Below are 14,057 nucleotides of genomic sequence, written 5' to 3' on the forward strand. Positions count from 1 at the left end.
TTCAAATGTTATCTACATAGAAGCAGTAACTTGCATAATGAAACTATTTAAATTAACAGGATTAACACATCCACTTTGTGATTGAGCATTGGTAGCTGTTTCACACAACATTGTGTTTACCTTTGTTGAGGAAAACTGCTTCAGAGTTCATTACAAAGAGAACCATAATATGTGTGAATGTTTGATTTAGGGCCAAATACATATAATACGATCTACACTTTTAACACTCCAATTTGTTTGTATGTGTTTAGAATGTAAGAAATAAACAGCACGTGTTGGTTCGATTATAATTTAACTTCCATTGATTTTACACGTCCCTGAGTTTAATGTATGAGGTGAGATTAGGATTGTTGTCACGTCAAACCGATTATAGTCAGCACAGTGTACGTGTACATTAATTAATTGTCACCTGACGGAGCACGTGTACATGTCCGATAGGCTGGTGGTACGAGAGGGTTGTTGTACATTTTATGTACACAAGGAATATCCGGACTTTTTTTTAGAGGAAATCTAAATTTCAATTTTTAACAACAGAGGTAAGTATAAGAATCATTTAATTTATGTTAATATTGTATAGGCGCAGAGTTAAAAATAAGTAGCTTATTTATTTATGGTATATATGCAATAGCGAAAGATATTTTAACTCAGCTCTATAACATAAAACATACGTATTTTATACATGTATTTTTTTTACCATAGATTTCAGCTGAAGCAATGATCTTGACAGTATTTCATATATGCCTAGCTATAGCTGTTTGCCTTGATCAAATTTGTAAGTGTATTTAAGATATAAAAACATAGTTAAAAATAACGTGTGTTATTGGGTTCAAGTGTTATCTGTAAACTGCAATAAATGAAGCCGAATTTTAAAACTACATTTTCATACATGGGGTTGTAACAGTGCTTCATATTTGTTTATTGTGAGTAGTTGCAGGCATTACCGTTCAGGTTCTTGAGAGTTTAAATTTAGTCTTACTAATTGGGGGCTAGGCCTGGAGGAAGGAAAAGACGATTAACTGGACACTACAACACGCCATCCAGATTACCTGGCCACTGAAACATGTCATTCAGATTAACTGGACACTACATGTCATTCAGATTAACTGGCCACTACATGTCATTCAGATTAACTGGACACTACATGTCATTCAGATTAACTGGCCACTACTACATGTCATTCAGATTAACTGGCCACTACTACATGTCATTCAGATTAACTGGTCACTACTACATGTCATTCAGATTAACTGGCCACTACTACATGTCATTCAGATTAACTGGCCACTACTACATGTCATTCAGATTAACTGGCCACTACTATATGTCATTCAGATTAACTGGCCACTACTACATGTCATTCAGATTAACTGGCCACTATTATATGTCATTCAGATTAACTGGCCACTACTACATGTCATTCAGATTAACTGGCCACTACTATATGTCATTCAGATTAACTGGCCACTACTACATGTCATTCAGATTAACTGGCCACTACTACATGTCATTCAGATTAACTGGCCACTACTACATGTCATTCAGATCAACTGGCCACTACTACATGTCATTCAGATTAACTGGCCACTACAACATGTCATTCAGATTAACTGGGCACTACAACCTGTCATTCAGATTAACTGGTCACTACAACATGTCATTCAAATTAACTGGGCACTACAACATGTCATTCAGATTAACTGGCCACTACAACATGTCATTCAGATTAACTGGCCACTACAACATGTCATTCAGATTAACTGGCCACTACAACATGTCATTCAGATTAACTGGGCACTACAACCTGTCATTCAGATTAACTGGTCACTACAACATGTCATTCAGATTAACTGGCCACTACAACATGTCATTCAGATTAACTGGTCACTACAACATGTCATCCAGATCAATTGGCCACCATTACATGTCATTCAGTTTAACGATCACTACCACTTGTCATTCAGATTAACTGGCCACAACTGCCCATCACCTAGATCCGCTGGCCACAACTGCCCATCACCTAGATTAACTCGCCACCACAGCCCATCACCTAGATTAATTGGCCACAACTGCCCATCACCTAGATTAACTGGCCACAACTGCCCATCATCTAGATTAACTGGCCACAGCTGCCCATCACCTAGATTCACTGGCCACCACTGCCCATCAACTAGATTCACTGGCCACCACTGCCCATCACCTAGATTCACTGGCCACCACTGCCCATCACCTAGATTCACTGGCCACCACTGCCCATCACCTAGATTCACTGGTCACCACTGCCCATCACCTAGATTCACTGGCCACCACTGCCCATCACCTAGATTCACTGGCCACCACTGCCCATCACCTAGATTCACTGGCCACCACTGCCCATCACCTAGATTCACTGGCCACCACTGCCCATAACCTAGATTCACTGGTCACAACTGTCCATCACCTAGATTCACTGGCCACCACTGCCCATCACCTAGATTCACTGGCCACCACTGCCCATCACCTAGATTCACTGGTCACAACTGTCCATCACCTAGATTCACTGGCCACAACAGACCATCACCTAGATTCACTGGCCACCACTGCCCATCACCTAGATTCACTGGTCACAACTGTCCATCACCTAGATTCACTGGCCACAACAGACCATCACCTAGATTCACTGGCCACCACTGCCCATCACCTAGATTCACTGGCCACCACTGCCCATCACCTAGATTCACTGGCCACCACTGCCCATCACCTAGATTCACTGGCCACCACTGCCCATAACCTAGATTCACTGGTCACAACTGTCCATCACCTAGATTCACTGGCCACCACTGCCCATCACCTAGATTCACTGGCCACCACTGCCCATCACCTAGATTCACTGGTCACAACTGTCCATCACCTAGATTCACTGGCCACAACAGACCATCACCTAGATTCACTGGCCACCACTGCCCATCACCTAGATTCACTGGCCACCACTGCCCATCACCTAGATTCACTGGCCACAACAGACCATCACGTAGATTCACTGGCCACAACAGACCATCACCTAGATTTACTGGCCACCACTGCCCATCACCTAGATTTACTGGCCACCACTGCCCATCACCTAGATTCACTGGCCACCACTGCCCATCACCTAGATTCACTGGTCACAACTGTCCATCACCTAGATTCACTGGCCACAACAGACCATCACCTAGATTTACTGGCCACCACTGCCCATCACCTAGATTCACTGGCCACCACTGCCCATCACCTAGATTCACTGGCCACCACTGCCCATAACCTAGATTCACTGGCCACCACTGCCCATCACCTAGATTCACTGGCCACCACTGCCCATCACCTAGATTCACTGGCCACCACTGCCCATAACCTAGATTCACTGGCCACCACTGCCCATCACCTAGATTCACTGACCACAACAGACCATCACCTAGATTTACTGGCCATCTAATACATGTCATTCAGATTCTATTGTCCCCACCACATATCATGCAGGTTCACTGGCTAGCCAATGTTGTTTACACATATTTACTAACCAACCTGAACCATTAACATCAGTGTTTGACAAAGTACCGAGAGATTCCTGTCTAAGGATAAAACTATAGAGAAGTCATATTATGTTGCCATAGGGCCCATGTTGTGCATTGCGCCAAAACATATCACTAGACAGACAAGCGATCATGAATTTCTTCAAAACGAAATCAATTCAACATTAAATTATCTTAAAATCAATGTCAAATTATAGAATGATCGTGTCGTAAGCACAATGTCAATTTGAATCAAAATTGTGCCGTCTATGCGGGTGAACATTTCTACGCAAGTTTAGACCCATGTCGATTAATTAAAACTAAAGAATACGAATTTGAGTCGAATAAATGCTTGAAATATATACACAGGTGATCACCGTGTTAATAAAAACATTTGTTTTTCGAACATTGCAGGGCCAGTCACGGCAGTTGACTTTGAGGTATCCAACTTCCTGTATGTGTTGACGGGAAAGTACACTTCTACTGTTTCCCGCAGAGACGGGAAGTTTAAGCTGACCGATTACGAAGCCTTGGTCAGACCAGTCGAGGCGGGGAATATTGAACACCTGGTCAGAGTTGGCGGCGTCCACTCCCAGAATTTAACTACCATCTAATCTTTTAACAGAATGATTGTTCCACCTACCTCAAACACTTTTACAAGCTTTTATTTAACTTGCTTTCTCTGTCGCCATGTATAGAAACGGGCTAGCGAAATTTCGAGCACTTCTAACTGACCTAATTTGAAATGAATCGGTCATTTGGAGGTGCTAAAAATTTTGCCCGGCAGTTTCTATCTATGACGACAGACAGAAAGACGAGATAGACAGATAGATAGACAGAAGAAGCAAGTTAAATAAAAGCTTGTAAAAAATATTTCAGGGAATACCACTTTATTTTGAGGAGATCCAAAACAGAAAAGTAATTCGCAGAAGTCTTTTGGCAGTAACCGCTGAATATACCGGTTTGATTGTTCGCACCTACAATTTTACTCGCAAGCTTTTTTTTGGGTGAGTCTCATAAAACTAGCTCGTATTTTACCGACATTATTAAATGGTAACTGAGCGATACATTTTGTGTGATGTGAAACAATCAAATTTTGAGTCCTCTATGAAAATCGAAGACCACATTCTTCCAGCTTTAGAAACAAAGACAAAGTGGCTACACCGAAGACGGAACGAAGAAAGGACTGCCACACTATATAGCAGCTTATTATTATTTATTTAAAATTCACGGTTGAGGCCATAATCATTCACTTCAACGAATTTTTTTTTACTATTATTGTCCACACGTTTTCTATAAAAACAGCCTTCTCTACTGGTATTGTCGGTCATTCATCCTGTCTATAAAATAAACAGCCTTCTCTACTAGTTAATTATCTATCTCTCAGCCTTAAAAACAAACAGCTTTCTCTACCGCTATTGTCGGTCATTCATCCTGTCTATGAAACAGCCTTCTCTACTAGTTTATTGTATGTCAGCCAGCCTGTCTAAAAACAAAAAACCTTCTCTACTAGTTTATTATCTGTCATTCAGCCTCGCTGGTCCGCCTGCTACGTTCTTCGAAGAACTGACTCTCGATGACATCACTGGACTCGAACACTGCGCCATCAGGCTTACGTCCATAGACATTCAATCTACGGTTTTTAGCGGTACCTACCCACTGTGCCACGTGAATCTTTGGGTGAGGGCTCTGGCCTGTTCTTTTACCGATAGTTTTATTCCCAATAGACCAATGTGAGATCAACACAACTGATGCACACATGACCACGAATATGATAGCTGATCAAATTAGAACCGGAGGTTTTGAGGCAAACTTATTCCATACACAATCATCATACATATACACTACACATACGACACCTAAATATATAGAAACACATGAATACAAACATACATACAAAACACGTATGTATATATATTTATTAATAAATATATATATGTATTATATATATATATATATATATATATATATATATATATATATATATATATATATATATTAATAATATTTATTAATATTTATTAATAAATATATATATGTATATATATGTATATATATATATGTATTATATATATATATATATTTATATATATATATATATATATATATATATATATATATTTATTTATTTATTTATTTATAAATAGAGTCCACCTATATACAAGATGACATGGAACTGTAGTGCAATCGAATGGATAGTTCAGGACATTTCACGAGGAAATACTAGGACAGATCCGAAAGCTGCTCGAATTTACACTTACAAAAACTATGAAAAGTGAGGACGAAATATTTGCTCTTCCATTCTTTCAAATAACAAAACAAAACGTTCAGCAATTGACAGAGCAGCATCTTTATACCCCATACGTATTTTGTCTTTTCACCAACTCTAATATTAATTAACTGAAAACACGACGTACGGGTATAGATTCATGAACGTGAAAACATTGTCGTCACCTGGATTTCATACAAAATCTGTTCTTTTAATCTACAGCAATGTTTAATTTACGGTGCTAATTAAATTTTATTACACAGAGATATTTGTTCTAGCTAGACTAGAATCAACAAAAATAAATTGACCCTTTCTCAACGTGAATGGTTGGATTAGCTTTTCACCCATTGTGCAAGGGGGTGTTTTGCTGTCCATTTCCAATGCAGTCTTCAATCGTGCTCACTAGCTGAAAAAACACTTCGACCAACACCTTGACTTTTGCAACTAGTTTCGAGCCGACGAAAAAACTCCAGACGCTTTTAAGTTTCTGAATCTTTCATCTTTTAGTGACGGTTGAGTTTCGAATGTTTCACAGACTCATGACAACAAAGTTCCATACTAAAAAAATATATAATTTCTATTCCATTGCTTGTCATTTTAGTAAAGCCAATTTGTTTAGTTGACTGTAGAAGTTTGCGACCATTCAGATGGGGTTGCGGCACACATGTTGATAACCCGTGCTCTAGGCATTAAATAATGTCTTTGTTACAGATACGAATTCTCGAACTGTTCTAACAGGGAGTTTTTCTGTTATTGCAGGTATGAGTCCCCAGAAAATTATAACAGGTTTCAAAATGATAAAAACCCGTGCCACCAAAGAGGGGACTTCACCAACAGATGGTAACACATACAGTGATGAAACCCCTGCATCTCTGACAGACATACAGACATACAGACTGACAGACATACACACTGACAGACATACAGACTGACGGACATACAGACTGACAGACATACAGACTGACACACATACAGGCCGACAGACATACACACTGACAGACATACAGACTGACGGACATACAATCTGACAGACATACATATACATACATACAGACCGAAACACATACAGACATACATACATATAGACAGACCTACTGACCGACAAACATAACGACTGACATAAATACAGACATACAAACATACAGACATACAGACTGACAGACTGACAGACTGACAGACTGACAGACTGACAGACATACAGACTGGCTAACCTACAGACAGGCAGACATACATATACATACATACAGACCGAAAGACATACATACATACATACATACATACAGACAGACCTACTGACCGACAAACATAACGACTTACATAAATACAAACAGACAGACATACTGGCCGACAGACATTCAGACAGTCTGTCATTTAGGTCGACATATATACAGACCAGCATACACACAGAAAGACAGACGTACCGAAATACATACAAACCAACAGACTTAAAAACCGACAGATTTACAGACCGACATACATACACTTAATAAAATGATGTTGAAAGAACGTGAGCAGTTTTTGTTTAACAAAGCATGTGTGCACTTTTTTTTTCTAACAAGTTGGTAAAAATGGTGATTTTATCTTAAAAATTATATGAAAACTATGTTTATTGTAAATTTAATCTTATCCATGAAAGGATGAATACACATATATCTAAATACATTATTTCCAAAAATGTCAAGTAAATTAGATAGCTTTAATAAAGGCAAGGTAAAATGTGTTTATTTATCTGTTGTTATACAACAGTAATCTACAATCCGGAATGATGAAAGTAAATTTAGCAAAATAAATAACAACAAGAATGATATTGTCTAGTTTTCGTCACGCATTAAGGATAATATAGTCAAATGGTTTGCAGTTAGGACCAACACAAACAATGTAAGAATTATCAAGGTTGAAACTAAATAGTCAGACATATTACAGTGTTCAAATACATTTTCTTTTTTTTTCTTGTAGAAACCATCCCATAAGTATTTTCATAAACTCCCTAAAGTTTCAAGGCACTCTGATGAACGGTGCCGAACGCATCCGACTTTTTTCTTTACATACTGTACATAGAGAAACATCGCACACTTTGGGGCGCTGCCCTTGCGAGATCAATTTAAAAAAAAAATTCCTAAGAAATATTCTTAAAAAAATATAGGTACTAGACCATAATCTCAGTAAACACTACATTTAATTCATTTTATAAATGAAAACAAAATATAATTACAATGTTAAACTATTAAAATAAATAGCATTCAGAAAATAAATTAGCCTCTAAAGTAAATATAGTACTTTACATGATTTAAAATGTGTATCTTACTAAATAGCAATACGATTTTAAGTTTTTAACAAAAAGTCATATATAAAATACATGTGAGCTTTGTTAATTGAAATTAAACGTCACCCTACACACGAAGTAGAGTTCACCTGTTTTAGTGACCTCGGCATTTTAAGGGGTAGTGTGGTCAGCTCTTAGTCCAGCCGCTTTTACTTTCCGTAACGCGAGTCAGCTACCCATCGTAGCTTGGTAGACTCAACGACGTCCTACGCACTCAAGCCCCGGCTAGAAACTCGAGGCTTTCAGGTTAGCTGTCTCACGCTCTACTATTCGACCATGCGTTCCTTGTTAATGTTGGTACATTCAATTTTAAGATGTTGCATTTTCAAAACACAATGTACCTCACATGTTTTGATAACATATACACCTTTAAATATTGAATTCCAATATTTACATTAAAGAATGCTATAATTAGCGAATGTTACATTATTAATTTAATTACTATTTAATGTATCCATTGTTTACAGAAATAAGTCTTTATTTTAGACTGAATTTAATATTTACTTCATTAAAGCAGTAAAAAAATAAAACGAATTGTGGACATCAAACATTATTTCTAATGTAACTTTAGAAATTACACAGTAAAATGTTGTTTTTAAAATCAGTTTACCAGTTATAAAGAACCTTACAGCATCGTTTAAATTTTCATTTAAATAGTATTGGGCCATTTCATCTATTGTATTTTGCATTGCTGGCCAAACTGCTCAATATTATAAATGTTACCGTGGCTAGGCAAGTGGAAGATAGCTGTAATTAGCCGAGCACGTTGATTTACCTTAACTTCAGGATCGGTGCTTACATTATCGAACAAAACTATTCTTTTATTGCAATCTTTGTACATGCTTGCAAACTCACCTGTCTGACTCTCACACCAATCTTCAAACGTACCAGAAGGGTTTTGTTTATAAAATTCATCCCCGCCGCTCATCACTATGATAACATGCTCATTTACGAGCCTATTTTCATACGTACTTTTCATTTTTTTAAACATATAAGTTTCATTTTCTTTACCGTATCTCACAACATAAATGACTACATGGATCAATGTGTTATTAATAACACCGGATAAAGGATCCGATACCTTGTGTACAGGATCATAAATATGTAGGAAAACGTCATCGATAACGACAGTACAGTGCTGAGTAGTAGCGTCGCTGCCCTGGGTTACGCCAAATGTGTTACATCTAATGATGGAATTCCCAGTTGAACTTTTCCCAACTCTACTGGCGCCGTTTAGAAAGACGTTGATCTCATATCTTAGCTGTAGTGTAGGCAATTAAAAAACTTCCTTTTATTTAATGGGATAACATAATTCTTTCATTAACTGGTTATCTTTCTGACATTACTTTAATATAACATGCAGTATTTAGAAAGATTTTTTTTTTACTTTAACATTCAATGCTGCTTCATGATATTAAAAAATCATACAATCTATTTGCATTCATAGCAATAATTTAGAATGCTACTTTGTGTTTCGAACTGGCTTATATGTACGATTTTTCTGGATTTTTATATTAAGAAATTATGAGTAGGTATTTTTAAAGCATTTAGATACAAATATACATATAACATTTGAATTTGTGCTAAATTTTTTAAAAGTAAAAAAAAAAAAAATTATCAACTAATGTAAAAAAATACCGTACCGTTGATGTTTTCCATTGTAATTTGCATATATCTTCTTTTAAAGCGACAAACTGTAAAAAAATCGAATAATTTTGTAAGGATATTTAGATAGATACTTTGTGACCGAACGAAAAATGATAAGACGTTAATTGTGCCGTCAGAACACCAATAGAAATTATGGAGCTCCGCGAAGGCCGTTGCTGACATCGATTCCTCGAGTCGCTTGTACATAACCAGTTCAGTCCGAATATGACTACACATTTGTTTCTTTAGTTATTTCAGTTATTGATATTTTTTAATGAACTAATAATACCATGTTCAAAGTAACACCTAAAAATCTAACATGGATATATCCAACGGGAAAAAAATGACCTTACGTAATTGAATGATATAATTTAAATATATTTTATATTTATATGGGCAATTATCAATGTTTAATAACACATTTACACGATAATAACATACAGTTTTATATTTACGGAAACATGTTTACATACTTGAGAAGAATTTTCCAGGGGTTTCATTTCGTTGGTTTGTAAATCATCACACATTTGTTTTAGTTGATCAACCTAAAGAAAGATTGCCTTATAAATTAAAATGTAAAATTTTAATTTTTAAATTTTACCTTTAGGCCTGCATATATTAAAAATAAATATCTTTATCTATTTGTATATAACAAACTATTTTATTGCACGGGTTTTATAAAATGATTTAAAACAATTTAGCTAAATTAAGATAAATGTTGCTATGTATTTTTTTTTAAATGTAGGTTTTCATTTACATTAACATATTATGTTTATGACATTCCTTATAATTCAAAAACACAGTGTAGCAAAAGTGACTTACTTTCTTCCCAAACTCTACATAGGAACTCTCTGTTTTTGAAATATGTTCTTTTGTAGATTGTTGTAAATATGAAAGTTTATTTGTCTCTTTACACACATCTCGTATTATTTCTGTTGTGACCTCATTAATTTTCTTCAGTTCTAATTTGATATGTTCTTGTTCTTCATCACTAGATTTATTTTTTTCATTTAACAATGCTAATTCTTTCATAACAAAGTTTATAGAATCTCTTTGCTCAAGTGAAGGGTGAAAAGTGTCTTTTAAAATCTCCAATTGAGCACGCAGTTTTTTCTCATTTTCTAAATACAATTTTTTGTCAGCTTCTTGCTTCTCGCTTTGCTTTTCAATAAACTTATAATTATTTGCTTCATTGTTTTTAAGTGCATCAAGTTCATTTTGAAAGCTGCATAAAATCTTGATAATTTCATCATTCTGCTTGTCAAGCGTAATGTTTAAATCATTTTTCAATGTTGAAATCATGTCTGTTGTATCTGGGTTTAATAGAAAGAGTAAAGTTGAAAATAAAAACCAAGGGCTCAAAATTATCATTATCAGTGATGAATTTTCTAAAGCTTATTTAAACCTATAGTTTGTTCATTTAAAGATGTAAACAAGACAAAACATGCATTCTGTTTTTGCGCTATGTATGAATGATTTAATATAATTTAAGATATAAGAGAAAAATCCTACCTTTGGTTTCATTAGAGAAATCAAAATGGTTTTCTTCTGTTAACTGTTCAGCGGTTTTGCCTAAAAAAGCAAATAAAATTAGCTGTCTAAACAAGATACATTTTGAAAGGCAAACTTTGTTTAGTGAGGTATTTTATATGAGTTATATTAACTATCAGAATAAGGATAAAATATATAAGTATGTTATCGTAACAATGCTTTTCGGTATGTTATTTTGTATACAATTTATTATGATTCAATACTAATTTACGAGTGATACCACTAAAAAGAAGATTTCAAATCCACTATTTATCTTTTAGCTATTGCGTGAAATAGCCGTGCGTTATAGGTATAGTTTATAGTTATAGTCAAATTATTATGATTCAATACTAATTTACGAGTGATACCAATAAAAAAAAGATTTCAAATCCACTATTTATCTTTTAGCTATTGCGTGAAATAGCCGTGCGTTATAGGTATAGTTTATAGTTATAGTCAATTTAACACACAATAGAAATAAGAGTGAGATAATTAATTAAGGAATGAGAGTAGTAAAGTAATTATATTAGTGTAAGATACCAATTTCTTTATCAAACACATCGTATGTATCCACCAATAAAGCGGTTGCTGCATCAATTTTTTCACGAATGTTAGATGTATCTCCTTCCTGTTCTCCTCTCATCCATTGTCTTGTATCTTCAACGATCTTTGCCATACAAAAAATTATGCTTGCAAGATTGCCATGGTAATTTATAGTTATTTAAAATTATTTAAAAATATGTTTTGTAATATATCTTAGGTAAATGTTGTAGTAATATTATAACAAAGTTAAAAAACAGGAAAATTTTTTCTTTTAAAAAGTAGCAGTATTAAATTTAAGTACCTTCTTTGTGTATTCGGATATCTTCTCTTGTAGTTGCGTTTTCTCTGCTTCCAACATCAGTAGTTTTTGATTAAGGAAGGATCTTTGCTTTTGTGAGACGCAAGCCATTTGCTATGTCTAATGTCTCTAGTAAAAACAAAAGAAAATCGACATCGTATTAACACTGAATTTCCTTAAAAAAATATAAGTTCCTTAGTAAAAATGCATGTGTTAAAGTAACCAAAAGTAAACAAACTAAACTAAAACAATAGAACACACTTATCCAAGAATCGGCCGCATTCCACACCTAGTTCAGATAACGCTCAACCAGATTAGTCCTATTAAATCACAATTAATTATAAACAGTTCAAATGTAGGCCTGTATTTATAGCTTTACGTTTTTTCATCTCTTATCATGTATTTGTTTACATATTATAAACTAATGACCTAATTCTTTGTTGAGAGACGTAAAAATAAACAGGGGGTAATCTTCCCTAAACTTTCTCAAATATTCTTATATAACACTACGGGCAATGGCACCTCGGAGTATAGATATGATTTTTAATTCATTTTTGATTACTTGAACTTTTAAAAATAAAATAGGATCTCATAGAAAAAAAAATGCGCACCAAGTGAACGCCAAAAAATATGTGTATAATAGTGCGGAATATTATTAGTACTTTATTGATTCGCATTTGTTTTATTTTGAGAAAACGGAAATAGCGTAAATTACTACTTCCGGTCAATGGAAATTACTCAAAATTTGTTACAAGGCAGAGAATTAGACAATTTGTTTAGATGTGAAATTTCATTTATTTATCTTAAACAGTAATCAAGGTATATGCTTTTGAAAAACCAAAAGTATAAAAAGTTCCACTTCCGGTTACCGGAAATCGCTTAAAGTTGACACAGAGCTGCACATTTGATATAATACTTGTATATGAAATTTCACCAACCTAGCTGTAACGGTACTCAAGTTATCGTGTTCACAGACATACACACACACACACACAGACATACAGACTGATTTGAAAAGCCCAGTTTTTCCGACTTAATTACGCATAGGACACCAACATTTTGATAAATCTGCATTTATAATTTTTGCCCGATTAAGATAAGTCCCCTATACTCCGTATATGGTGAAGTACGGAGGTGTAAAAGGATAAAAAACATGTCGAATTTGCACGTAATTTTTGTGCACGATTACAATACTTCCTCTATACTCTGTAAACGGGAAAGAAAAAGACTGAAACAATCACACTCGTTCTCATGCGACAATATGTATAGAAAGATTGTATAATTTGAGCTAGTACAAGAAGCAGTTGAAGTAGAGTTAAGTTGTTTCTTCCAACATTGCATGCAAAGGGAAATCGTGCAAGACACTGTTCAGCATTTACTTTCCCCGACTTATTTCATAAGAGCTGAGTTGACTCATGTAACACATGAATCGATCTAGAATTGTTCAGGTCGTATGACAATTGTACAACACATGCTATCATAAAATAGCTAATATTTTCATAAGTCTTCTTAATGTCCTAGTCACGATTATATAGAAAAACACAACAATGTCAATCAACATTTGTAATAATGCAATGTTCTACCTTACTTTCAGATATATCTTTATCTTTGGTATGCGCAGATAACCAAAATAGCTTTATTAATTATGTGATACGATTATTATGATAACAATGTCACTGCGTGACGACATATTAGAAACAGATATATTTCATGCCATGTTGTTTTGTAAGCTCAAACACATTCCGGACCCTTCGGAATATCACCGCTCCGTATAAGTTCGGCAATTAACTGACTTCTTTTAAATAGAGATTGATATCGAAAATAAAATAAAAATAAAACGTAATTTGCAATGAACCACGCACTAAATAAACTACGAAAAAACAAATATAGGATATATAACAAAATCGTGTTAACTTTTAAAAA

At 35.0% G+C, this 14,057-nt stretch overlaps 2 protein-coding genes across 2 annotated transcripts; one reads left to right on the forward strand and one right to left on the reverse strand.

The window, feature by feature from the left end:
- The first annotated feature begins 454 nt into the window (after positions 1–454).
- LOC131943665 (uncharacterized) lies at positions 455–7,300 on the forward strand. The gene is made up of 7 exons (XM_059303873.1): positions 455–536; positions 700–772; positions 3,939–4,093; positions 4,404–4,531; positions 5,057–5,204; positions 5,672–5,799; positions 6,553–7,300. The coding sequence occupies exons 2-7, from the start codon at positions 715–717 to the stop codon at positions 6,635–6,637; spliced, it is 702 nt and encodes a 233-aa protein (XP_059159856.1). The 5' UTR covers positions 455–536; positions 700–714; the 3' UTR covers positions 6,638–7,300.
- A 756-nt stretch (positions 7,301–8,056) lies between these two features.
- On the reverse strand, positions 8,057–12,346 carry LOC131943664 (uncharacterized). The gene is made up of 7 exons (XM_059303871.1): positions 12,138–12,346; positions 11,834–11,960; positions 11,276–11,335; positions 10,586–11,076; positions 10,237–10,308; positions 9,760–9,810; positions 8,057–9,377 (listed from the first exon to the last, which is right to left on the reverse strand). Exons 1-7 carry the CDS (start codon positions 12,243–12,245, stop codon positions 8,790–8,792), a joined length of 1,497 nt encoding a protein of 498 aa, XP_059159854.1. The 5' UTR covers positions 12,246–12,346; the 3' UTR covers positions 8,057–8,789.
- Between the last annotated feature and the right edge of the window lie 1,711 nt (positions 12,347–14,057).

Source organism: Physella acuta, unplaced genomic scaffold (assembly GCF_028476545.2).
Source record: "Physella acuta isolate Inbredline_101_S28 unplaced genomic scaffold, ASM2847654v3 ptg000464l, whole genome shotgun sequence".
NCBI lineage: Eukaryota > Metazoa > Mollusca > Gastropoda > Physidae > Physella > Physella acuta.

Coding starts and splice junctions, on each gene's coding strand:
- LOC131943665 (XM_059303873.1), top strand. CDS start 715: ATGATCTTGACAGTATTTCATATATGCCTAGCTATAGCTGTTTGCCTT. Junction 4,094..4,403: donor CGGGGAATATTGAACACCTG/GTCAGAGTTGGC, acceptor AAAATATTTCAG/GGAATACCACTTTATTTTGA. Junction 5,205..5,671: donor TGTGCCACGTGAATCTTTGG/GTGAGGGCTCTG, acceptor ATTTATAAATAG/AGTCCACCTATATACAAGAT.
- LOC131943664 (XM_059303871.1), bottom strand. CDS start 12,245: ATGGCTTGCGTCTCACAAAAGCAAAGATCCTTCCTTAATCAAAAACTA. Junction 11,336..11,833: donor TGTGTTTGATAAAGAAATTG/GTATCTTACACT, acceptor TTGCTTTTTTAG/GCAAAACCGCTGAACAGTTA. Junction 10,309..10,585: donor ATGTAGAGTTTGGGAAGAAA/GTAAGTCACTTT, acceptor ATCTTTCTTTAG/GTTGATCAACTAAAACAAAT.